Source organism: Lepidochelys olivacea (genome assembly GCF_965140295.1).
Source record: "Lepidochelys olivacea isolate rLepOli2 genome assembly, chromosome: 20".
NCBI classification, from domain to species: Eukaryota; Metazoa; Chordata; order Testudines; family Cheloniidae; genus Lepidochelys; species Lepidochelys olivacea.
In genome coordinates this window covers 11,079,797-11,106,822 of record NC_140430.1, presented here as the reverse complement: position 1 = coordinate 11,106,822, position 27,026 = coordinate 11,079,797, and the positions used below count along the sequence as shown (strand labels likewise).

General features: G+C 55.5%; 1 protein-coding gene across 1 annotated transcript in view; it reads right to left on the bottom strand.

The window, feature by feature from the left end:
* Positions 1-8,294: 8,294 nt before the first annotated feature.
* NCKAP1L (NCK associated protein 1 like) overlaps positions 8,295-27,026 on the bottom strand; it is a gene marked incomplete at its 5' end in the record, with an annotated part of 70,391 nt that continues 51,659 nt past the window's right edge. Inside the window, 5 exons of the mRNA XM_084610195.1 lie at positions 8,295-9,215; positions 12,103-12,192; positions 21,184-21,293; positions 22,554-22,670; positions 23,816-23,909. Of these exons, the coding sequence (XP_084466321.1) occupies positions 9,090-9,215; positions 12,103-12,192; positions 21,184-21,293; positions 22,554-22,670; positions 23,816-23,909 (537 nt within the window). The 3' untranslated portion in view covers positions 8,295-9,089. The remainder of the gene's footprint in view (positions 9,216-12,102; positions 12,193-21,183; positions 21,294-22,553; positions 22,671-23,815; positions 23,910-27,026) is intronic.

Below are 27,026 nucleotides of genomic sequence, written 5' to 3'. Positions count from 1 at the left end.
CTTGTTGAGGCTCCGTAGGGAAATTCCAGTCCCACAATAGTCCATCTGATATCGATGGCCTTGTCTTTTGGAAAGGGCGTAACCAGAGGTGAAAGTAAACTGGTATGCCCCGGTATGGCATACTGACAAGAGCCGGTGCACTGTACTGGGGTGGATCGGCTTCCCCAGGCGCGATTTAAAGGGCCTGCGGCTCCCAGCAGCAGCTGGAGCCCCCGGCCCTTTAAATTGCTGCCAGACCCTGCTGCCGGAGCCCTGGGGTAGCGATGGCGGAGCTGGGGTGGTGATTTAAAGGGCCCGAGGCAATAGTGGCGGTCGAGCCCTGGGCCCTTTAAATCATCCCCAGAGCCTCGCTGCTGCTGATTCCCCAGGGCTCCGGCAGGCTCCGGGGACGATTTAAAGGGCTCGGGGCAGTAGAGGCGGACGGAGCCCTGTCCCCGGAGCCCTGCTGCTGGAGCCCTGGGGAAGCGGTGGCGGGGCTCTGGGGATGATTTAAAGGTCCCAGGGCTCCGGCCGCCGCTACCGCCCCGGGCCCTCTAAATTGCTGCCAGAGTCCCCGGCTGCTGCTGTTAGCCTGGGGAGGGGGAAGGAGGCACTTGCCGGTAGAGGGTGGGCAGGCGCTGGCTCTGACCTCCCCCAGCCCAGCCCCGTACCGGAAAGCCCTGAGACTTACTTTCAGCCCTGGGCGTAACACCTTCTGTTGAAGCTCAGCCCTTCACACTAGTGAATGTCTCTCTCCTGGCTGGTGATTTACACAGAGACTCACAATGCAAATGCACAAATATGACCTTACGAGATGGGATCCAGAGGCTCTAAGTGAGATTAATGCTGCAGCAGCTCACAAGCATTCAATAAAGTCTAAACACTAAACACATTCTTGTCACCCTAATATCTATTGTAACAACACGAGCACACAGCTGAGCCAGATGAGTTCCTGCTTGGGGTTGGTCAGTGTTCAACTCAGACACGGGGACCTTGGCACGAGCTGGCGCCTGGTCTGCCAGCGTCACGCTGAGCACTTTGGGAAATCTGGCCGCTATGCTCTGGGCCTCAGTTTGCCCATCTGTAAATGGGGCCGAGCATTATCCTGTCCCAGGGGGTGCCTATGTAGAAGACGCTATTGCTGTGTGAAAGGCTCAGGTACTTGGTGGCGCGGCTGGAGTTAATCTGGCCGGGGCTGCAGATCAGGAATTGTTTTTACTGAGTGGAAAGAGAAAAGGAGGACTTGTGGCACCTTAGAGACTAACCAATTTATTTGAGCATGAGCTTTCGTGAGCTACCGCTCAAATAAATTGGTTAGTCTCTAAGGTGCCACAAGTCCTCCTTTTCTTTTTGCGAATACAGACTAACACGGCTGTTACTCTGAAACCTTTTACTGAGTGGGTTTGTAAAGCGGCGAATGCGCCAGAGCCGAGTGCTCAGCGGGGCCCAGCAACTGTGGGAGAAACAAACATGTTAATTAATTAAAGCCAATAAATCTTGGAAGCACTCGCCTGCCTCCCCATCACCACGCTTGGCACCACCTGCCAGACAACAAACTCAGCTTTAACGAGCAAAGCAGCACTCCACTCCACATGGGACATCAGCCGGGCACAGCTGTGTGTGGGGGGAACCCAGACCGGGCGGGTGGGGAAAGCGGGGAGAGTGGCTCTGTGGATAGCAGCACCGTGACCCCAGGGTTAAGTCTGATGGTGTCATTGCTTGGCACTGGGTGGTGTGTGTCATAGAGACTGGGGTTCCTTTGTGTCAGCTCTGGCTCCATGACTCAGCACCAGGGGATGGTAGTGGGGTGGGGGGAGGAAATGCCCCTGTTTAAGGGCCCCTTCTCGCACCTGTGCCGGTTCCCTGTGCTCAGTGGCCCAGGAGGAGCTGTGCTCATAAGCTGCACCCATCCTGTGGGGATGGTCATACCCAGGCTGGTCTATCAGCCGGGAAAGGACGCTGGTGTGAGCAGCGGACTGAGCGGTCTGGCCCGGCTTGAGGGGCTGGGGTGTCTATGTCGCTGAGGGCTCGGGCTGCAAGAGTCCAGTGGAAGTGGGCGAGGCTGTCCCCCCTTCCCGAGTCACAGCCTTTGGGCAAAATACCGAATCACAGGTGCCCCAGCACTGCACCTGACCTCAGAGTCTGGGCCTTCTGTCCAGCGAGTGGGATGCTCTGAAATGCAAACTATTGACTGGAGAGGCCATGAGTCGAGTGGGGGGCTGGGAGCCAGGACTCCTGGGTTCTCTTCCCAGCTCTGGGTAGGGGAGTGGAGTTTAATGGATTAGAGCAGAGGGGGCTGGGGCACCAGGACTGGGTTCTGTTCCTAGCTTGGGGCAAGTTACTTCACCTCTCTGCCCACATGTAAAATGGGGTAATGATGCCAAATCCCTTCCTGGCTGAAACAGTGACACCAAGACCTGTATAAACCCTCATGGTGAGCGCACGACCCCTCCACACAACTGGCAGGAGTTCTGGCTCCCCCTCCCACCAGCGTCCTGGCCAGATTCCTTCCCTCAAGCCCCCTGCAGTTTCCCCTGGATGCGGGGCTCTTCTTCACTTCCTGCCTAACTGGCTAGCAGTGTTGCTGTGCTCATTTAAACAGCTGCTGCTTGTCAGTGGTGGGAAGGACTTTCCTGTGAATGGCACCGGGCAGTGTTTGGTCAAACAGTGCTGGAGAAATGCCAGCGCAGTGATATTAGTGCATGAATGATGAGCCAGATCCTTTGCCTTTGGGCCCTGATCTGAGCGTGGCTGCCCTGATTTACTCTGGCGCTGGCCCCATCTCTGTCGAACCCTAAAATCAGACACACCTACCTCACCCAGCCACTGCTGCAGGGGAGGCTGCCTGAGCCCAGGGTGCTGTGGGGACCAAGTGGCTCGGTGCAGCCGGCAGCAGGGGCTTTGGGGCAAGGATGAAATGAGCCAGCGCTAACAGTAAACCCCAGCCAGTAGCGGAGCTGAGCGTTTCCCTGAGCCTGCACCGAGGAGGAGGCTGTGGGTGGCTCTGGCTCAGTGGGGAGCCTGGGCCCGGCTGCCTGCAGAAGTGTGTTTGTCAATTCCAGAACCATTGGAGTGGGAAGGGATGATGGAGCCAGGGAGACCATGCAAAACTTCAACTTCTTGAGATATTTGTTGAAGTTTCACAGGTCCAGGTTGGGTCTTAGGGGGACTTCGTCCACAGCTCCCACCTGCAGAAGGCCCTGCATCTCCTGAACGAGCAGGATCTTGTGAGAGGGGACCCTGAAGAGGGATGGGGAGGTCGGGGGAACAGAAATAAATTGAAGGACATAACCCTGAGCCACAGTACTGAGGACCCATTGGTCCGATGTTATAGAGGCTCAGGCCTGGAGGAAAGGGGACAGGCGGTTGAAGAAAATCCGGGAAACAGGATCCAGGACACAGGCTGAAAGGTCGCCCTCGAGCGCACCCTCAAAATGCCTGCTCACCACCTTGCTGGTTGTAGGTGAAGCTCAAATGAGCGGAGACATTGGCCGGTGGCCTTACCAGCACTTATAGGTCTTGCCCTTCTTGCGGAAGGGCTCCAACCGAGGCTGACTTTGCAGCTTAAACCTCTTCCTTGCCAGCCCCAGGGTGTACAGGCCCAGGGTCCACAGGGTTGCCCTCAAGTCTTTTAGACCATGCAACTTGATATCTGTTTGTTCGGAGAACAATGCTAGAACGTCGAACGCGAGGTCCTGGATTGACTGCTGAACCTCTGTGGAAACGCCCGAGGATTGTAACCACTGGTCTCATGGAGATGGCTGCAGCCATGGTTCATGCCACAGTCTGCCATATCTGAGGCCGATTGGAGGGCTGCCCTTGCCACCGCCTTGCCCTCTTCGAGGATTGCCAGGAATTCCTTCCTGGGGTCCTCTGGCAGCAAGTCCGAGGACTTGGCTATGAACGGCCAGATGTTAAAATCATAGCCGCCCAGAAAGGCCTGGTGGTTAGCCACTCGCAGCTGGAGGCTGGAAGATGAATACATTTTTCTTCCAAAGAGATCGAGCCTCTTTGCCGTTTTATTTTTAGGTGTCGTGCCTGGTTGACTCTGCCTGTCTCGCTCATTGACTGCAGACACCACCAGTGAGCTTGGGGGAGGGTGAGTGTACAGGTATTCATAACCCGTAGCAAGCACAGAGTATTTACATTCTGCCTGCTTGGAAATGGGGGGGCAGCGATGAAGGCATCTGCCACAGGGACTTAGTAATTTTTGCCATCCCCTTGTGCACCTGGCAGGGGCTGCCGAACTTAGCACGTCGAAGAGGGAGTGTGAGGGCTCGGCCAACTCCTTAGCTTCTAGCCCCAGGTTCGAGGCGACCCTCTTCAAAAGCTCTTGATGAGCCTTGGCATCATTCTGGGGGACCAGGTGAAAGGGCCTCGTAACAGCTTCATCAGGTGAGGATGAAGAGGGGGCAGGTACCGGCGGGTCTGCCACCACCGATGCCTCCTCCACCCTAATCTCTCCTATACACACTGCAGAGGCCATCTACTCCAGCTCATGCTAGTACGAGCTGCAGAATCTTCAAAAGACATTAAAAAGCCATAAATTTAATGGCTTTTTATACTCTTTTTTTCAGCAAGAGTCAAAAGGACTGAATCTCTTGGGAACAAATCGAAGATACACAGGAACTCAAGTTCAAATTAGTCCAACCTGGGAAAATCTGCTGGCTTTCTCATGAGCAATACTTGACTCTTGTCTTAAAATTACTGCAGCCGTTATTACTGGCTTTGGAAAGTATCCACCAAGATAGGACAGATCTAAGTAGTGAGGTTTGCGGACTACTTTTGTTATTAAGTTGAGAGAAGACTATCACCATTCTCTCTTTTGTAAGTCTACTGTTGAAACCACTTGGGTCATTAAACAATGTCATCCAGGCATCTGTTACAACAGTAGCAGCTCTTTGTCCAGCAATAGACGCTACCCTTGGATCAATCAGAGATATCCATTGAAAATTTACTGGAAGAAGCAAAGACTTCAGTCCAGAAGTTGACTAATGAAGATACTTATATTAACTCCTTAACTGAAGAGGACAAGAAGAGTTTGTTAAGCCAGCTGAAAAAGTACACAGACTTGATTCTTACAAATCTACAATAGTGATTTCTGGATTCTGCTCAACCTCTACGGAGCTTTTACAGATCCCTGTCTTATAAAACACCGATCGCTGAGTGGAGAGAGGCACTACCAGCAATGGGGCTGCCGTGCGCTCAGGACAGAATAGAGAATTTTGAACACTGAGTGGAATATCATACAATGAATGAATGAAGATTTAACTTAAACTTCTTTATCATCACTAGTGGCTAGACCCGATCTTTGTGCTGTTTCCTGGGATGAAAGAAGTAGGAATTCATCTCTTGCTACTCCCAGTCACAACAGCCACAGCTGAGCGTTCTTCTTCCCCATTGAATAGAATTTTGTGTTCTGAAAGAAGTCGCCTTCTGCCTGATCCTGAGCATATCATGAAGGACTGGAAATAACAGACACACAAGAAGACACCAAAGAGTTGTGCAGAACTACAACAAGAAACCAAGATGGATGTAGATGGAGTGCTTCATAGGAGGCTTGAGTAGCCAACTTTAATTTTTGTGACGATTTTAAAACATGATTTAAATCTAATAAAATGGTCATGAAACATTTTTCAGTTTTTACTATGATGCCATACAGCCCACCTTCGCCCTCACAGTCTCAACCCTCACCCCCCACCCCCGAATTTTCCAACACCATCCCCTAATTTCATTTCCTGGGGAAAACACTGGGTCCATCCAACGTGGGGCACAATCAGATCAAAACCTCCAAAGTTGTGGTGGGACGGAGCTGTCATCCCACCCCAGCGTCATGTGCAAGCCTGTCCTGGGGCCAGGAAGCCAGCTCCTTACTTCCAGCTCCTGTTCAGGGACCTTCAGACTCCCTCTGCCCTGGCCACACTCCCAACCTCAGGGGTCCCAGATGTAGCTCATCCGTGGCCACTAGTTCCACCCCCAGGGGCCTTGGGGGCTTTGCCTTCCGATCCATCATGACTGAGGAGAGGACTGGAGAGGAGCGAACGAGGCGGGGGGGGGGGTCTTGGGAGGAAGAGGCAGCATGATGGCAGGGGCTGGTGGAGAAGGGGCAGAGTGAGCACGGGGTCTTGGGGAAAGAGGCGGAGCGAGGGTGGGGCCTTGGGAAAGAGGCGGAGCGAGGGCGGGGCCATGGGAAAAGGGGTGGGGTGAGGGCAGGGCCTGGGAAGCGTCAGCGCAAGGGCAGTGGCTCAGAGAGAAGGAGCAGGGCCCCAGGGGTGCGGCACGGGGGGGCAGGGCCATAGTTCGGGTGCCTTTGCCCTCCCCCCCATCTTTAGGGCGCTTCCGCTGCTTCTGCAAAAGAGCCAGATGATGCTCAATGAAGGTGAAAGCTATGCATTAAACTCTTTGATGCATAGGCCATAATTAACCTGTGGAACTCACCGCCACAAGGATTTGTGCTTAGTAGGGTTGGATCATGTGAACGTCCGGTCATAGTGGAGGGCATAAAGGACACCTAGCTGACGTCAGGCATCAGGGCCAGACTCACAAACAAGTTCAGCTCCATTGAGACACCTAAAGGAAACAAGTGGCTTCTCTAACATGCTCCAGCCCTGGTAGTTCCTCCTCAGTGATGCCACGAGATCTCCCAAGGAGAGGGGCTCCGTTTAGGGTCTGGGGCAGCTGGGCAGGTTATTCAATAACTGCCCCCAGGGGGCTCTCACCCCTGGGTCTGAGACAGGAGACTGGGCTAGCTGGATGCTTGGTCTGATCTGGATCAGCAGGCCCCGTGCTTCTTCGGCAAGGCAGAGAGGTTTGCTTCGGAGGCTGTCATTGCGGGGCTGGGCCAGGGGCACTGGTGCTGATGGATCATGTGCGTGTGGGTCTAAGGATTGGGTCCCACGTCAGCAGGGCTCCCAGGGAGCACGTTAGGAGCTGAGCTCGGGCAACGCCATCCCGGGTGGAGATTCAATGTGCCAGGAACCGACTGTGGCTGGTTTCAGCACCCCCCTGGCGGCCTCAGCCCCGCAGGGCTGAGCACGGCCCGAGGGCAAACAAAGGGATCTCCAGCTCAAACAGGAATTCTAGTGGGGCAGGTCTCTGGTCTGTGCTGTACAGCAGCTGAGACCAGACAGTCACAGTGGTCCCTTCTGGCCTTGAGATCTATGAATGAATGACCCCTCGTGCCCCCCTCTGCTCTCACTGGGGATGGGGAGGAGTTCACCCTGTCTCCCCCAAGGGAGGATGGGTAAGTCCGGGAGGAAAGGTGTGGTGTGGGACTGCCCTGGGGGAAATCCCGTTCCCCCCTCCCCGAGTGCTGGGCTCCCCACTGACCCTCAGTCTGGCGGAGAATTCCAGGGTGGAGACTTTTTAATAAATCAAAATCCTTCCTTTTAAATAACGCTTAAAATGGCTGTGGCCTGGCAGCCCTGACTCTGGGGCCAGCTCCTGGCAAGGAGCAAAGCCATGAAGTGAAGGAGTCTGCGCCTGGGCTGGGGCTGCATGGGGCCAAGAACTGGCCAGCCGGAGCCAGTTCCCATGGGTCCAAGCCACAGCCCATCCCAGAGGAGGTCTAACCATCCCATCTCCCTGCACAGGCCTTGGGGCTTCACTTTCATTGCTGGCAAGTTCGGCTGAGGAGCAATTTCCATCTCTCCAGCAAGGGAGATAGAACAGCTGGGAAGGGGCAGGTGGGTGGGTCAGTATCATCATCTCCATTACAGAGATGGGCAAACAGGCTCAGAGAGGGGCTGGGACTCACTCAAGTCCACAGCAGGGCCACAAATAGAACACAGGAGTCCTGCTTCCAGCTCCTCTGTTCAAGCCCCCTAGACCACACTCCCCTGCCAGAGCTGGGGATAGAGCCCAGTAGTCCTGACTCCCAGCCTCTGGCTCTAACCACTCCACTATGCTACCTCCTTTTGGAAAGGGGATGCATGTTGTCACGCTGCCTGGAGCAGCTCACAACCGTGAGTGCCGAGTCAGGCAGACTCTCAGAAGCAGGGCAGATACCCCAAGTTGGTGGTATGTTCTGTAATTAGATTTCACCAAGCCAGTAACAAATGTGAACTCCTGAATTGCTGTACCAGCCTTACCATGGAATCACAGACCCTCCACTCAGACTCTCCAGCCTATCTTGCTGCCCAGACAAACTGGACTTTGTGATAAGACGGTTACTTACACTAAAAATCACATCACATTTAGATTGCTCCCAAGAGACTGGCTGTCACTTACCCCAGATCAATTGGTACTTTAGATCTTACAAGAAAGACAACACTGGCAGCCAATTCCATAGTAAACTAAAGATTTATTAGCTAAGAAATGGAAATGAGAGTTCTAGAGATGTTAAAGCAGGTGAACTACACACACAGGTGATTCACAGTTAGTAATGCCAAATGGTGGGAGTGATGTAATAAACTGACAGTTTCCCAAAAGTCTTTTCAGGGTACCCAGGTTGTCTCTAGGGATCTCTGCTTTGCATCTGCTACACTTCCCTGTCAGAGTCCAAACAGTCTAGAGATGAGAGATCTTTCCTTGAATCCAGACTTCCAGCTTCTCACAGAAAACAAGCTGTCAGGGTCACTACCCACGAGGGCTTTTCCTTTGATGACAGTGAGTGCGGAAAGCATTTGCAGGCTTTGACCTCTGGTCATCACACACAATGACCACTTGCTTTGAAATTAGCACTTTTCTGTGAAAGTTTTTTATTAGCATTGCACAAGGCTTCTTTCTCCTTTGATGGTTCATTTGCTGGGTTATTTAGTTACAGAGGAATACACAATATAAATGTTTGCTACTCCATTATAATGGGATAGAGAGAAGTGAAAACAATACAAGAAACATCCCACTAGTTTTCATGAAGTTTCAACACCAGCTACACTCTTATACATTTAACAATCACTTTGATCTACACTGATACACAAGGGAATTGGCCTGGGGCTCTGGCATGAGCTGGCACCTGCTCTGCCAGCATAACAAATGGGCATGTAAATATGTACAGCCCTTAAGCCCTATGGCAATATGGGAGCCCGCTCTGCGACCTGGAAGGTGCGCTCATTTGCAATGCGTCAGGGAAGGGGTGGGCAAAGGGAGGTGGGGAGCCCAGGCTGCAGCTGTCAGTGGGCAGGGAGTTTGCTCAGCACGAAAGCCCTGTGCACCTCGCGGTAGGCATTGCGGAGCAGCACATAGGGGAAGCAGGTCTCCAGCATGTCGACCGTCAGGAAGGACGACTCCTCCACGATCTGAAAGAGACACACAGAAGAGCAGCATCAAGGCCTGTCTCCACCACGTGTCCCAGCGTATGGCCCCACGGAGAAGGGGAACCCCGGGCACGGCTGCCACATGGGCCTTCTGGAGACCTCTGGGTATTTCATGGGGTGGTCAGTAGCGGGGTTGGCAGCAATAACGGCAATTGCCCTAGAGAGAGCCAGGTGGCTGGGCACGTAGACCTCAGGGACTGGGCACCCTAGCGAGTCAGGAGTAAAGGACCAGCTGCAGGGAATGTCAGGGGGAAAGGCAGGGCTGGTGGCTAAGGGACTGCCTGGGGACTCAGCAGACCTGGGTTCTCCCCTGTCTCCCTGGGGAACTCGTCTCTGCTCTGTGCCTCAGTTTACCCATCTGTACTAGGGGGTGACCTACAGCAGTGAATAAGGGATAATTCATTAATCTGTGATCCTGCAGGGCAACAGGCGAGAGAGCGGATCGGTGACTTTCCTGAAGTCAGGGAGCAAGGCAATGGCAGTGCAGGGGATAGAACCCAGGAGTCCTGGCACCCTTTGCATGGAACAACTAGGCAGGGGAGGCCAGTGTCCATAACTGAGTGTCTTGCCCTCCCCTTTGCTCTGCAGATGTTAAGGCTACAGCTGTGGCAGAAATTCACACTGACCCTTGAGTAAAAGTGCTTCAGAAAGAAAGAACAGTGCTACCCCTGGGAAATGAGGGGCCGGGAGGGGGCTGTGACGGCTGGACATCAGAGGAAAGCTGGGCCATGTCTCCAGGAGAGTCAAGCACAGCGTTCACTTTCAAAAGGGCTTAGCCCGCTCCTTGGATGGGGCCTTCCTTCCCTGAAAGCCCTGGCGGAGCAGGGTGGGCAGACTGGGAGATGGTTGTGGGATCATAACTGGCAGCCCCCCCTTCCCCCACAGCACACCTAGCCATCGCCCGTGGCTGGGGGATGGGGACGGGGCATCAAGCCGGGGGCAGAACATCTCCCCTGAAACTTCCCAGCAGGGAGAGGCTGGGTGAGAGGGGAGCCTCCGACGCCAGCGCTGGATGAATGGAGGGGGGGTCCAGTAGGTTTCCTTCTGTCTCTAGTGCATGTGGGTCAGGGCAGATGGACCCAGCACCCTCCATTCACAAGACCAAGGAGCCAGGGACAGGGGTGTAAGAACAATTTGTACTGGTTCCCCAGCACCTCTCGTTCCAGCACCCCTGGGCCCTGGCCAGGGATGAGCCCAGGGCCGGTGCCCACTCTGCTGTCCCTGCTCCCCAGGCAATGCTGCATGGGGCGGCCCATCCCCCCCAGGCACCCGAGGGGGTGGGGGTGGGGGCTCAGAGTGGACAGGGACTGCAACAGCCACGGAATCCAGCATCCCCGAACCCAGCGGTGGAATTTCCCCCTCACCCGGATGCAGCCCTGCTGCCAGGCTCTGTGCTTGCCCGCCTAGGTGTCACAGGACCATGGGTCTGGCTCAGCAGCCGAGCTAGGCACAGATCCCATGTGCTGGGCTCAGCAGCGCTCTCCCCAGATGGGGACAATGAGCCCAGGCAGCCTCATTCATAAACTCTAGATTGAAACATTTGCATTTAAATTGCTTTGCTGCCAACACCCTGCTCCCCGAATACCAATCACGGGCAGCGGACGGGGGAGCCCTCGCCTTCCCCAGACACAGCCGTCTCCTCCCGTCAGGGCAGAAATCAATATCCTTCCAGTGCTAATGGAGACAGATAGCTGGCTGCCCAGCCTGCACGGGGGCTGGGACTGCCTGGCGCAAGGGGGTACAGAGTCTGGTGCCAATAGGGCAGCGCCAGGGGTAGCAGCTGCCTTCTTAGAGACCCCCCCTCTCACCTGCACCCCCTGCCCCACACATTAGAGGGGAATGACAGATGCATTAAACAGCCAAGGAGGGGTCTCTCCCCAGTGGAGAGCAGCTAGGAAGTGCGGGACAGGGGAGGCTGGGTGCATGCTGTGATCTCGGCCCACTGAAGAAGAGGCTGGACCTTCTGATCTAAACTTCCAGGGACTGAAGCCCGGACCCCTCTGACAGCAGCTCAGCAGCCCCACTGACGGTAAATCCAAGTAAGGGCCAACGGTACCCACAGTTCCAAAACCATCCACCAGGGACCAGTGAGGAGGGCACACACCGGGCCCTGGCAGTGCAGGGGCAAGAGGCATGAGCTCTGCCCTGGACGCAGCCTGCCTACCGCCTGCTCTCCGACTCCTCGGGGAAACCTGGGCCCGGCAGGGTGACTGTGGAATGCACTGACAGAGGGGCGTAGGCACAGTGCCCTCTAGCGCCGGCCCCAGGCACTACAGCTGCTTTCCTTGTGCAGTGGCAGGGGCTTGCGTGTGGTGCTGGGGGTTCGACCCCCGCTGAGTGCCAGAGCACTTGCCTATACAGGGGGCTGGCTGAGCAAGGAGACAGGGGCTCTGTCAATCTGTGGGGCCATGATCTCGCCCCAGAGACAGCGGCTCAGTCCCCAGGAGGGGACAGATCAGGCTGCCATGAGAGAGCAGTCACCCGGGAGGCAATGGCCCATCGCTGGGGCTGGATGTGAGAACCACTGGAAGCAGCTCGCCCTGCTCTGCCCCCAGCAGCACCAGGGCAGCTGGAAAGCCCAGGCTGTAGGGGGACAGCCTGAAACCTAACCCAAGGCCTGGGAAGGGAGCCTGTCTCTGCTCTGCTGACTGCTTTTATCCCCTGCCCTGGGAATAAGAGCAGGGGAGGAGGCAGGTGCGGGAGCTCGTGGCTGGAAGCTCTGTGGGAGCCCAGCATCACCTCCAGTCTGGGAGCAGCTCAGCACCGGGCCACCCAAATCCTACCCAGGCCCAGAGTGCGTGGGGGTGTCTCTTAGGCGAGTGTCTGCCAGGGGGATCTGTCCATTGTCCCCAGAGCGCAGAAGCCTCACCAGGTGCATCAGCAGGGAGATGGATTCACGGTTCTTGGATCGGAGCTTGTCGGTCTCTTGTCCCAGCTGCAGGAGGCTCACGGACGCCAGCTGTGAGGAGGGAGAGAGAGATGAGCTCTCGGGCTCTGCCCGCAGCGCCTCAGCAGAGTCTCCAGTTAATGAGGAAAGCGAACCCACAGAGCCCCCTGGCCGGGTCTGTTGCTTTGCAGAGCGTGGCTGGGCTAGGGCCTAGGGCAATGCCTCTGGGGCGTGGCGGGGAAGGGATGGAGTGTCCGCGGTGCGTGGGGAAGGGCGCTGAGGGCACCTGAGGGGCTGAACTTTGCTAAACACATCTCAGTAATGAAAACTGGCTCCAAAGATTAAGACCTCTGGCTTCTCCAGTGCCTGGGGATGGGGCAGGGCAGAGGCCCGCCCTGAGCAGGGGCCCTGACGGCTCCTATTCCAGCCCCAGCGTGGCACCGAGCCTGGAGAGGGGGAAGGTTCCTGAAGTAGAGACTCACCGGGCACAGGGAGACAGCTCTTCGCCTGCCCCCTTTCCTGGCCCCTGGGTTGGGGACCAGCTGGGGAAGCTCCGAGCTGGCAGGGAGCTAGCGCCAGGACCGTTTGGAGCTTGGAACTGGAACATCAGGGAGCTTGTGACAGAGCAAATCAGTGACCTGCCTTCACCAGGATCAACGGGACCAAAGAGACGTCTGGGCTGGGAGACCGTCTCTGACACCAGCCTTAGCTGGGCCGGAGGAGCAAGGTGAAAATGTTCATGGGGCACCTGGGCAGCTGCCAACGGTGCATTGGCCAGAGCTGCAAAAGGGCTTAGCTCCCATTGTTCGGGATGAGAGGGGGTTCTCCATTGTTCCTACTGGGGGGATTCGTTCTCAGCAGAGGAGGGGGATTCTCCATTGTTTGCGGCGGGCGGGGGGGAGGACTCATCATTGTTTGCAGTGAGGGGAGGGGGCTCTCCATTGTTCACAGCAGGGGGAGAGGGATTTTCCATTGTTCTCAGTGAGGGGGAAGGGCAATTCTTCATTATTCGCAGCAGGGGGAGGGGAATTCTCCATTGTTCTCAATGAGGGAGGAGATTTTCCATTGTTCTCTATGCAGGGAAGTGGATTTTCCATTGTTCTCAGTGCGGGGGAGGGGGATTCTCCACTGTTTGCCAGCAGGGGGAGGGGAATTCTCCATTGCTGTCAGGGGGAGCTGCTGGGTGTTCAGCACTTTTGACAGTCCCTCCCCACCTGTCCAATCCCATTAGCTGAATCTCAGAACCGGGTCAGCTCCCCATGCAGGGCCCAAAGAGAGGGGCAGCCAGAGGCTCCCAAACTCGGGGGATGTTGACACACACCCAGGTGAAAGGCTGGCTTTGCTCTCCCTAGTGCTGGGCCTAAGGTGACCAGACAGCAAGTGTGAAAAATCGGGATGGGGTGAGGGGTTAATAGGAGCCTATATAAGAAAAAGCCCCAAATATCGGGACTGTCCCTATAAAATCGGGACATCTGGTCATCCTAGCTGGGCCCAGACTCACATCTCCACTTCCACCCGCCTCGCCAGTCCATGTGCAGGTTACAACATCCCCCCGATCCCAGCCAGCTGTGGTTTGGGGGGCAAGCCACGGCCCGGCCTCCTTGGCCCCCCTCTGCCACTCACACAGTCAGAATTGCTTCTTCCAGAGGCATGGGCCCACTCCCAGCTCAACCCCTTCCAACAGCCTGGGAGCTGCGTGGTTAGTGCTGCCATGTGGTAGGCACTGATCAGAGCAGGGCCCCCCTCGTGAGCAATGGTGGAATAACCTTCCTGACCCCACTCAGCCAGTGCATGGGGTTTGCCCTGAAGCAGGAGGAGATTACAGTCTGAGCCCATGTCTACAGGACCGGGACTGCAACAGTGCTGTAGCCAAGCTGTTGTGGTGGCATATTGACAACACTTCCTACAGCCAGAGAAGGGGTTTTTCCATTGTGCTAGGAGCCCCTCACAGCCCCTCTAGGGATGGTAGCTGGCTTGATGGAAACATTCTTCCCTCGACCTGGCTGCATCTCCACGGGGGGGTTGGTCACACACCCCTGGGCGCTACAGATACATCGACCAAAACTTTTAAGTGTAGAACAGGCCTGAACAGACAGACTGACAGACCCATCTCCGCGAGCAAGCACCCCTTCGCTCCATGCCGGGACGCTGGGGTAGGCGAGAATGGCGCCCCCTAGTGAGTCGCCGGCACCACTGGCCCCAAGCCATGGGGTGTGATGGAATCCCCACCCCTGAAACATTCCCAGCTGTTGTGGGCTGTGAGCTGCCCAGGGGGACGGCACTGATGATCTAACAGGCTCTGTGATTCGTGAAGGGCAACCCGGGCTTGGCACCTGTCCTCAGCATTATTTATCTCTGCAGATGCCTGGACACCTCCCCATGCCCTGCATCTGTCTCCAGATCTCTGTGCTGGCCGATGAGTGTGCAGCAGCGGGCAGCGAACGGCATGCAGAGCCCAGATGGTTTGTTTTCGGCTGCCCCCCGCAGCTGAGAGCTCAGCGCTGCCTGCCCTTGGCATGCTCTCACTACCAGCCAGCTGTGAGGCTCTCCAAGGAGCAGCCTCAACTCCTCCATCAGTGTCTGGGCTTTGCAAAGTGCCTGGATTTCCTCCCTGTAGAATGTGCACATTGATGCTGGGGTCTGCCCTCCGCCGCATGAGAATACGTCAATGTATCTGATCTCACACACACCGAGGTCAGTTAGGAGCAGCTTCATTGCAGTAAATGGAGATACACCAGTGCAAGCGAGATCAGGAGCAGGCCTGAGTAACCAGCCCCCCTCAGCAGCTGAGCCATGCCAGTCACTCGGTGGCTTGGGCCTGCCAGACCCTTAGCCTAGTGCAGCGGGTCAGGACCTCAAAGTAGATCAGGGCCCTGTTCTAATAGGGTCACCAGGGCTGCCTTGCTGGACTTGCTGGGGCCAAAGCCCAAGCCCAAGGGCATCATCCCTGTGTGGCGGGGCTCAGGTTACAGGCCCCCCACCTGGGGCAGAAGTCCTTGGGCTTCAGTTTTGGCCCCACCAGGCTTTGGAACCAAGCAGGGCTCGGGTGGGCTCAGGCTTCAGTCTCCCCTCCTGGGGTCGTGCAGTGGTTTTTGTTGTCAGAAGGGTGTCACGGTGCAATGAAGTTTGGGAACCCCCGGCCTCGTGGATCCAGCACTGCACTAGCACCCAGGAGACTAGGCCTGTAGTCCTGGCTTCCTGCTGGGTGATAAGGCTACCAGACACCCTGTTTTTAAAGGGACAGTCCCATATTTAAATCCTCCTGACTTTTTCTTAAAAATGGGCAAATTATCCTGTATTTTCTGTCTCCCGCGTCACCAGTACTGGCGGGTCCTGCTGTTGGCCGGATCCCTGCTTGCCAGCCACCTTTCCGCCAGCGGTGAGTGGCGGGTCCAGTGGCCAACGATGCGGGTGGGTGTGGAAGGCTGGTGGCCGGACAAAGCTGCAGCATGCAGGGCTGGCCGCTCTCCCTGCTGGTCTGTCAGTGCAGCCCCCGCTGTGTGCTGGCTCTCAGCCAGCAGTGACCTGCTCCCCGTCCCTTTTCCGGCTGGGATTGGCTGCGCACTGCGAGCTGCGATGGCTGGTGAGTGCGGGCAGGCACCAGCTGGTTACGTGCCACCTCTACTGCCCACCCATCGGCCCTTTACATGTTCCCCCTCTCGCTGTCCTCTCCCTGCTTTGCCCCTTTGCCCCCCTGCTCCCGGGCGGGGCCCGTCCCACTTCCAGCACTGTGCAAAGAACCAGCCCCTGGTCGGAGTGCTCAGCTCATCAGCAGCCTGGCCGGCAGGCTCCTTCCTTCCCCCACTGCCTCTGGCTGGGCTGGCGCCCCAGGGAAGCCCAAGACCCTCCTGCCCAGGGCGCTGACCAGGAGAAGCCAAGCCCTGCATGTGCCAAAGCTCTGCACAGCACAGGGGCTTAGAACCCTCTTCACCCGCCCCCCAGGGAGCATGGGGCTGCTCTGTCCCCTAAGCAGCCTTCTCTGCTGAGCCACCTCTCTGGCCTGGTTTGCTAAAGCCCCTGCAGTCAGGTTCTGTGGGCCCTGGGGCACAAAGCATCCTTAGGGCTTAACCCCTTCCTGCCCAAGCTGTAGCCAGGGGACAGGAGGCATCTGGATTATGTTGGTGGCCAGCAGCAGCCTGGAGGTGTTAGCTGCCTTTCAACACTGTGTGGACAGGAAGGGACAAGCTGCTTCCATCCACTGGGCGGGGTGGTTTGGAGATGAGCTCTGCGAAGACACAGGCCATATCACGCAGACAAACACACCCACACGCCCACACCATGCACCCCGCACCTGGAAGCAGCTCCCATCCCTTCCCTCCCGCCCAAAAGGCTGCTGCTGGCGACATTCTGCTGTGAACCCTGGCAGAAATCTGGGGGGGGGGTGGCGCATGTGACCCTGCATCTCCCCGTCCCACGTGTTGCCTTGGGAAGATACTTCCCCTACGTGAGAGAGGTGTATGGGAGGGGGTGTCACCTCTCCCCGCGTGAACCCTAAAGCCTGACAGATAAGAAGCTAAATAAAAAGAATCCAAGTTCGCAGCATTGCTTTTTAACAGGGGCTCAGTCAATTCGATGTTAATGTGAAGGTTTGTACGGCATAGTTCTGATTGATTACCATTGAACTCGCTTGAATACGAGCAATTTTACCAGGCGCCCCGTGTTCAGCATAGGGAAATATGGCCACCCTACTGGGTGACCTTGGGCAAAACTCTCTGCCTTGGATTCCCACTGGTAAAACAGGGACCGTGATACTGCCCTCCTTTGTAAGGCACGTCAAGAGCTAGAATGATTGAGACTGAGGTATTATTAGCTGGCAACGGTAGTAGTCTGTTATCCTCTAGGTGGACCAGGGAAACACTAGGGGAAATGCAGTTTCAGTTCCCTGTCCTGATACAGACTTCCTGCATGACTGTTACTTGAGGCATGTCCACACTTGCAGTTAAACACCCGCAGCTGGCCTGTGTCAGCTGACGTGGGCTATGAGGCTGTTTAACTGTGGTGTCAAGCAGGGTGGGTCCCAGAGCCTGTGCTCAAGCATGAACCTTAATATCTACACCACAATTCAACAGCCCCGGAGCCCAAACCCGAGTCAGCTGACACAGGCCAGGCACGCACGCATTTAATAACAGTGTCGACATATCCTGAGTCTCTCTGTGCCTCAATTCCCCAGCCATATGATGGGGATGCTAGCCCTGCCCTGCCCCCATGGTGCGTGTGGGGATAGATACATTAAAGATTGGGAGATGCACATATGTTACAGCAATGACTAAGCTAGACCGATGCACAATTTACAAGTCTGTTACACTGTGATGCTTCTTCAGTAGGAAGTGAACTGAGAACTAACAATTGTTATACATTGTGGGCCATCAGGAGATGCCAGCTTTTTGTTACTATCATCCCAGGCCAGACCCAAACCAGCAGCTGATCCCTGAGCTCTCGGCAGGGTTTGTGCCTGCAGTTGAAACTCGTCCACAGAAAGGATGGCACTGGCTCGTTTTGCAATCTCTGATGTTTCTAATCAACAATGAATCAGGTTCACTCCCTAGCTGGCTGTTTTCCTACAGGCCAAAAATAATAGTCTGATGCACAAGTCTTTTCCAATCCCCCAACTCCTCCGTCCATCACTCACTGCGAGCCAGGGAGAATGGCACAGGATTGATTTTCTCTGGTGTCTGGCCTTGGGACTCCAGAAATGCATGGAGCAAGGGCTCAAAAGCATGGAAAGTCTGAAACACTCAGAGAGAAAAGAACCAGGAGGCACTGGGAACCAGGCAGTGGCTTGTCCCTCGCTAAATTCCCCCAGTTTAACAGATGGGCCCGCAAAGCCCTGCCAAGACTGAGCTGTGCAGATAGGAGTAAATTGCAATCTTATCCAATATGTCATCTTATTGCTCTCCAAAGGCTCTTGCTTGTTTCTCTTTCCTAGGAAGGAATTTAAATGCCTCTGAAGAGCCCAAACAAGAACTCCCCGGGGAAGGAATCACTGTTTATTGACAGCAGCAGCTGCTCCCTGCTATCCTCCCCTGGGGCATGGTTAATTAGCTTCTGTTATAGTACAGCAGGCCTAGACACCCAAAGGACAGGGCTGGTCACATAAACACTGGGAGACAGCCCCTGCCCTAAAGACCTTACAGTGGAGAAAACAGATAAAGGGGAGGGGGCACAGAGGCAGGTGAAGTGACTTGTCCAAGGTCACACGTCAGGTCAGTAGCAGAGCCAGGATTAGAACACAGCTCTTCCCAAATCCTAGCCCGGGCCTTACCCACCAGCCTATGCCAGAGCCTCCAGCCAGCTTTTACCCCATGTTCAGTCTGCAGCCTGTTTGTTTCCCCCCTGAGCCAGCCCAGCTGGACTCATTTGAGAACCATCCACCTGAATTTTAAATGAAGCCACCACCCACTTTGGACCGCCTAGAAGAGTCCCTTCCCCCGCCAGAGTGACTGGACTGCTCCATGCACTAGGCCATAAACCTCGTCCTTGTTATGCTCCGGCTCAAACAGGAATTAGCCCCGGGCAGTGCCATGGCCTGGGCTAGGCAGGAGCTCAGACTACATAGAATCAAAATCAGGATGTAAAGCCTTCAAGTTACAGAGAATCCGCCATTTACCTGCAAGTGACCTGTGCCCCATGCTGCAGAGGAAGACGAAACCCCCCACGGACTCTGCCAATCTGACCTGAGGGAAAATTCCTTCCCAACCCCAGATAGGGTGATCTTAGACCCTGAGCATGTGGGCAAGACCCAGAGCTCTCCCTATCTAGTGTCCCATCACTGGCCAGTGGAGATATTTGCTGCTAGCTGTCACAGACTGGCTACATGCCATTGTGGGCAGTCCCGTCATCCCATCCCCGCCAGAAATGTATCAAGCTCAGTCAGCTGTGGTTTTTTGCCCCCACTGAAGGGCTGTGAATAAGAGAAAACCTGAAGAGAAAGAGAACAGCACCAAGCTCTGGGCTGGCATCAAACACCATTACATACCTGCCAGAACCCGGCCATCCCACTCAGCTGTACCCTTCTCTGCTCAGCCCCCACCAGGCTCCTCTGAAGCCAATCAAGGGTTAGGGATGCCAGAACCCAGCCGTGTGCCTGCAGGGCATTTTGCAGGTGTGAGAGCGAGGGTACAAACCTCCTCTGTGCTGAAGTTACCCCCGCAGCGGATATCCCCCCACAGCTCTGATTTTGAGGGGTGCTGAGAAGATAAAACACCAGCTAAAACCAATATGAGCAGTGGATGCTCAGCACCTTCTGAAAATCAGCCCCAGGTGCCTTGAGATGGAACCCACAAACAGTGGCCCCCCCAAGTCATTCTTATAGATGTGGCTGTCACCTCCTGCTATAACCGGGGGCCAACCGAGCAGCCCGGCAGCTCTACCCCTCCGGCTGCAGGCCACTGAGAAGGGACTCACCCTTGACTGGCCATAAGAGCTCGATTTGATGTCCTCAGTTCTCGCTGATCTTCAGCCCCTGGCTGCCTCTAGCATCCCAAAGCACTTGATTGTGGGTCAATGTACACCCACAGGTGGGTCAGTATCACCCCCCTTTTACAGAAGGGAACAACTGAGGCCAAAAGAAGGGACTTGCCCAAGCTCCCACAGTAGGATCAGAATAGAACCCAGGAGTCCTGACTGCCAGGCCCCCAGCTCTAACCAATAGTCCTCAAAATAGAAGCCCAGAGTCCTGTCTCCCAGACTGCTACTCTACCCTGGGCCCACACTCCCTTCAACGCTCAGAGTAGATCCCAGGAGTCCTGACCCCAAGTCACCTTTGGCTAATGACGAGACCCCATGGAGCCCTCAGACACACGCACACCCCATGTGGACGGGTTGGAACTGTTCTCAGTTAAAATCTCAGCTAGAAGAACTCACTGATAAGATTCACATTCTTGCCAGCAATGGCCAGATTTTCAGAGCAGCTCAGCCCCACAGCTCCCACTGGCTGCCTGAGATGGAGATGCGGGGGAGGGGGCTCTAGTGTGCTCAGTGACTCTCCTAATGTGCAGGTACGGTGGGGATGGGTTCCCCATCACTTGCATGGGGAGCTGCTGGGTGCCAGGCGGGAGAAGGGAACCAGCTAGCATGTCAGCTACTTGCTCGGTTGCTGCCAGTGGGAGTCCCTGGCAGGGAGGTGGCTTGGCTGGAACGCAGGTGGTTGTGTCCATCCCTATTGCATTGGACACTCCCTGCCAGCTTACTGTCTGGCAGGGCAGCAGGGACAGCCACTTACTGGGGCTGTCGCCTTTCCCCCAATGCCAGCCGCCTCCAATGCCAGACACCTGGGAGCGGGAGGCCCCTCGGAACCCCAAATCCAAACTCAGTGGGAGATGAATCAGGCAGGTCCAGCCGGCCTTCCCCTCCCACATCCCTGTGCTGTGATTGTTGTGGGGTGATGCCATCCCCCACAGACCCCTGGCTGCCTTCACGCTTGCTAAACACCTGGCGGTGCCTAGGAGGCGGTGCCTAGGCGGTGCCTAGGATGACCCACCTTGTGGGACCCAGGCAGTATTTGCTGTGGTCACTGTGGATGAGGCTCTCTAGCCGGTGCTAGGCAGGAGCTCAGACTGGGTGATCACCCTTCCGCCTTAACAGCTGGGGAGCTACCAGCTGTCAGGCAGGACACTGAAGTAGCTGAATCCCTGGCCATTCCCATGTGCCTGGGTTGGACCATTTGGAGGATAAACAGACTGTCTCGGGCACGGCCCACCTAGAAGCAAGAGGTAGCTATGAATTCACTGAGCACCTCATAACCCACATCCTGCAAGCACCAGTTCAGCTGGGGAGAAACGTTCAGTTCACCTTAGGGCGCAGTACTCCCAGTACAGCCTTGGGAGCAGTAGTCACAGCACGCCCTTGGAGGCAGTACTCCCAGCATGCCATCCAGGCAGTACTGCCCGTGCGCTCTGGAGTGCAATACTCCCAATATGCTCTTGGGGGCAGTATTCCAGCATGCCCTTGGGAGCCGTACTCCCAGTACGCTCTAGGGTGCAGTACTCCCAGCATGCCCTCAGGGGCAGTACACCTGGCGCATAAGCCCGCTGCGTGGAATGAGACCCGCCCGCAGCCGCTCACCAGCAGAAACTCCTTGAGGTGCGTCTCAATGTTCTTGCTGTGGACGGTGAAGAGTGCGGCAGACACCTGGATGATGGCTTTGGCCAGGCAGTGGATATTGTTGTTGTACCCTGCAGGGAGAAGGAGACAGGGGGGCTTGGCACTCACAGCTCACTGAACTGCGACTGGACAGGGAGGCTCGGCTTGTCTCCCAACAGCACCCCCAGTGCACCCCCAGCACCGTTACAAAGACACCACCCCTGCATCTAAGGGCCCGATCCTGGGAGCACTTACACATGTGCATCTCAACCCCACTGAAGTCACTGGGGTGAGTCCAGCGCTTATGGCCTGAGGAGGTATTGGCAGCAGAGCTAGGGAAGTATTAATGCCATTGGCACGGCACTGGGGAGACCACCTCCGGAATACCGGGTGCAGCTGTGGCCAGCCTTGTTGATGAATGAATACCGACTGGCAGAGGCGCAGAGAAGGGCTGCTAAGATGGCCAGGGGATGGCAAACTGATCTTACAGAGGAGACTGGGTCAGCCTAGCAAGTGAGACTGAGAGGGAGGGGGCTGCTCTCTGCAAACCCTTCGGGGGGAAATGCCAGGGATGGAGCAGAGCTATTGAAGCTAAAGGACAAGGCTGACACAGGGGCCAGGGATAAACGGAGGCTGGAAATGAGAAGCAGGTTTCTAACCATCAGAGGAGGGAGGTTTGGGAACAGCCCCCCCATAGGCAAGAAGCCTCTTGAGTTGGAAGATGGAGCTTGAGATGTTTAGGAAGGGGATGATCTGACGGGGCTGCCGGCAATAGCAGGGGTTGGGATGTGAGCGTCCTTCCAGTCCTGTATTCCTGGGGCAGGATCAGGGCCTAATGCTGAGAAGTCCTCTGCTTGTCACTGATGTGACGTGCACGAGCAGCCCTATCCCAGCAGGGAGACGTGGGCATTTTTCTTTTTTCGTTTCTGTATTTTTCTTGACAAATGAATTATGGAAATAATTAAACACGTCAGTTGGGGCAGGTTCCCTTGAAATGTGAGTCAGGCCTATGTTAAACAGCTCCGGGACCTCACTCAGCCTTTCCACTAATGTAAGTTGGGGTTGGAGTGCGGAACAGCGCTCGAAACAAGGTCCCGTTTTCTGGGAGTGTGTGTTTTGTAACAAGAACTTCCACAAACTGCCCTGCAGCCTGAGCATTTGCCCCCACCCCGGGGCCATTCACCCAGGAAAGTAGGGTGGTGTCCTGGGACGCCCCCTGCAGGGCAGGATGGGAATCTAGTCATGGAGCACTGACGGCAAAGACACAGATGGCGCCACTGGGCCATTTATCGGCATGTGAGGCGGGTGAATAGATTTCGGCGTTTAGAAAGCAGCCCGTCCCGGCCTCTTACCGTCCATCTCGATGCTGTAAATGGAGAAGGGGTCGGAGGCGAGGAGCGGTAGAGATACAGCCACGAAGACCAGCAGCAGACAGGCTGACTTGTACTCCTCCTCAGGGGACAAGCTGTCTATCAGGCAGAGAGGGAGAAGATGTCCAACCAGAGATTTCAGTAATATGCTCGGTTTACACTGTCCGTTCTTCTCCCCGGCTTGGCGACTTGACTTACAAATATATATATACATATATATATATAAAATCACCCAGCAGCTGTGACAGGCCAGTAAATTATCTAATAGATGGAGTCAGGTCCCTGCTGCTCCGGAGCTTTGAGTTTTACTGAACATAACTGACACTGCTCAGATTCGCTTGAAGCTGCATGTGCACCATGGAAAAAACTGCCGAAGTGGTGGGGTAAGGGAGAGCTCCCATGCAAGTCCCAGGCTGGTAGGCGGCATGCAGACAGCTGGGGGAGCAGAGCCGCGGGGATCCCGGCTGTGTTCCCGGAACGTCCCTGGATCAGCTGCGGCACCTGTGACAATGCTGCGTGTGTTCTGAAGGTGTATTTGTCATCCCTGCCCAAATCTTTATTGGCTTCACTCATTGCACGGAGGCAGCTACTGATGGCTTCTGCCTCCAGCGACAGATGCTTGAGGGTAAGGCAATTCCCCCTTCTAATGGGCTTCCGCTAATAACAAGCTCTTAATGAAGAGAACCCAAAGGTCACTATCATCATTCCCATTTTACAGAGGGGAAACTGAGGTACAGAGCAAGGCAGTGACTTGCTCAAGGTCACCTTAGCTCTTGTATCTTCAAAGCACTTGGTGAACTAAGACCTGGTCCTCACTGGAAAAGTGTCCTGTTTTGGGCATGTCAGGTGTGGGGGGTGATATTGTACTGATATAGTCACCCTGGCACCAGCCCTAGGGGGGATGGCATCCCATTCAGGAATAGCTGGACTGGCATAAAGCCCCTTTAAACTGGAATAACTGCATTCATGCTGGGTGGGGATGTACTGCTTGGACTAGACTGGGATAGTTAAAATGCTACCACTTTCTAGTGTAGACAGGGCCTAACCCATCCAGAGCCCCTCCTTTGTGGGAGCTGAGTATTGTTACAGACACAAACATCTCTAGCATACGTGTCTGGAAACTGGGACAGAAGCATGTGTCACAATTCACAATCACATGTTGAATGAGCGAGTGCAGCCAGAACCCAGGGCGGTGTCAGCGCTGGGAGACTGGGCTAGAGGGCAGCTCCCAGCCTGGCTCTTACCTGTCTTCAGGTTGGAAAGTGCAGTCACCAGGGCTGGATCAATGTCGCATGGGATCCCGGCAGCCGTGGCCAGCTCGAAGATGCTCAAGGTGACCTGGGGGAAAGACCAGGAGAAGGGAGGGTGTCAGCAAGGCTGGAGAGCTCCCAGGCTCCCTTGCTTCTGTTCCATGTAATGAAACAGCTGCATGTTTATGGGGAAAACAGGGCAGCTACTGTGAGTGCCTGGTCAGCAGGCCATAGGCTGCGTGAGCTGGGGAGAAACAAGCCACTTGTGCCACATATTGGCACAGCCTCCAGCAGGGACCACAGACAGACCTGTCATTCCCCTGGGAGCATCTCCCTTCCATGCAGAGGAGCTGGGTGCACAGAGCCCACTGGGATGTGGACACTGGAATGTGTGAAGCACCAGAGGCTGAAGAAAATGGAGCCTGGCAGGGATCAGAAACCCTGTGGGACAGCAGTCGGGACTGTCTCCCTCGAAACACGCAGAGCACAGTGGAAAGAAGCAACACGCTGGGACCAGCTGCTGAGAGCTCTTCTCTCTGGGGTGTCCAGTAGCACAGCGGGCAATTACTGGACCCAAACTGTGGCAGAAGTGCTTGATATTAGCTCCTACTACAAGCCCCTGGTGTAGACATGATTTACGCCAGTGCAGCTGGCTGGAGGCCAAGCCATAAAGGGCTAGCCCCCCAATTATGGACCTAGGGTTTCAAACAGGAGCGTAGCTCCCCCATCCCACTGCCTGTATCACTACACTGCTATTTTTAGTGCCCGAGCTCATAGAAAGCTAGCGCATGTAGATGTACGGAGCTGGGAATTACGCTTCGCAGCGGCCGTGCACAGACCCCGAGGTGTGGGTGAAAGCTAAGGCACTTGAGACAAGAGCCTGCCCCAGGTCTGACTTTGCCATGCCCTGTGTCCAGCCACGAGCCTGTGCCCAGCCTGACCGCCCCATGCCCTGTGCCCAGCTGGGAACCTGTGCCTGGTCTGACCGCCCCATGCCCTTTGCCCAGCCGGGAGCCCGTGCCCAGTCTGACCGCGCCGTGCCCTGTGCCCAGCTGGGAGCCCGTGCCCCAATCAAACCCAACCAACCCAGGAGAATGCTCTGGGCAGAGACAATTGGAAGAGCCCGTAACTGTACGAGAGCAGACAAAATGGCACGAGGTGTTATCCACTGCAGAGAGGAAACTCTGCCAGCGGGCGTGCAAGGTGGAGCCCAGTTCTCTGGACTCGATGAGCGCCACAAGGGGGAGAGAGACCGTATTAGGACATCGCTCGTTAACACACACTGGCTGTGGATTGCATTCCATGTTTTCTTTTAGCTGTAATCTTGTGTCCAAATCCTTAAACGTGCTTTTAGCTGAATCTGTCTCAAGCTCTGTTAAATAAACTTCTATTTGCTTTTACTAGACCCCTGTCTAAGTGCCTTGTGCTACAGAGAGTATTGAACTGAGGTGAGACCCGTGCCCTGGGCCCTGTTTCCACAGAGGTAGTAGATCAGTGTATGCTACGGGTGTCTGGAGGACAAGGGACAGGGCACTCATTTCTGCTTGTGGTAGCAGACAGGCTGAGAGCAAGTTAGTGATGCCCCTTGGACACGTCAGGTAACCCCCAAGTGTCACAATTAGCTGGCCCTCAAGCCCCAGAGAGAACCCTTTACTCCTCAGAAGGGTAAGGGCTGCGGCTGGGAGATAAGAGCCTTAGCACAGAGCATCTTAAGCCCAAGTTGTGTGTGCTGCTGGATGGCGCTGTCCCCCACCCCCGGCACTCTGACCCAACAGGGCCCTGAACACCCTCTACGGGCAGCTCTAAGCTCTTGGGATTGTGGCTGGGGAGCAGAGTGATCGAATCCACAGCCCCAAGCGGGGATCCAGGCTGGGCACTGGCTGCTCCAACAGCCACCAAGCTCTGTAACTCTAGAGAGGGGATTTGGGGCTGGAAAGACGGTGACATTAGGAGCTCAGGATTAGCCCCCGACCCTGCTCCCTGGCTGGAGTGCCGGACCAGGGCAAGCCCCAGACCCCACTCCCGGGTGGGAGCTCGAGGGCCGTAGTTTGCCCACCTCTGTCACGGGGCAATGCCTTCAAGACCCTGTTAGTGGTTGTTTTATGCAGGGAGGCTTATAGCCCTTGCACACCTACATGGCCTGTTCTCACTATCAGTACAAATATGTGCTCCTTGCTGGAACCCTGCTGAGTTCTTGGGCTCATTGACATCCTGTGGCAGGGAGTTCCACAGGCTAAATGTGCAATACATATAAGACTATTGTCTGGCTCAGTTTAAACGTGTGTCAGTTTTGTCCAGTGCCACCTCATTCTGGTGTTGATGAGAAGGGTGAATAGAAGCATCTGGTCTCCCTTCCCCAGCGCATGCATGATTTTCTACTCCAGAACCATGCCTCTTGTATTCCTCTTTCCAAGCAGTTCCCCTCTCTTCTAATGTCTTCTACAGCATCCTTTGCACTGAGGGGGTCTCCTGCCCAGGCCATTGGCACGCAGGACTCTGCCCTGGCTGCAGCTGTGCTCTGGGCAGCTCCTGGCTGATCAGCACTCCAAGCTCTCTGTGGGTAGGCAGGGCTGACCAAGGCAGCGGGGCACAACCCAGGGATCTGCTCAGCACTGGCTCTCTCTCAGCACTAGGCACTACTGTCTTGCCCTGTGGCTGCCACACTCCCCCCAGCACGGTCTTGGAGCACTGCCTTGGCACTTTGCCAGATCCTGCCACTAGCAGTGTTCCCATTCCTTCCCTCCCGTCTGGAGGGTCAGCTGTGGGTTGGCTGCTGGGCAGCTCCAGCTGATGGCTTTGTAATGGACCAGCTCTGCTGGGGCTGTTTGACTGCTTGACTCTCTGCGGGGCGCTGCGATGACTGGATCTGCAAAGTTACCCGAAGCTCAATTAGTTCATAAGATGTTACAGTAACCACGGCAAATAGGTCCAGGTGTTTATAACGATGAATGTTGCAATAGGTGCAGAACACAAACAAACCACCGCTCGGTGTAAATCAAGGACGGTGGGGAGATCAGACTTGGTGAACAAGCAAATGTGGGAACAAAGTTAGCCATGCCAAGCATGGCCTTACAGAAATGGATTTCACTAGTGGACAAAATAATGAGGCTAAAACATGTCACCCACTTGTACTCCTTTTTGGGGCTCTTAAAAGACAACTTTGAAAAAAAAAGAATAATTTTCCCCCAGCGCCTCCCCTGCCTGC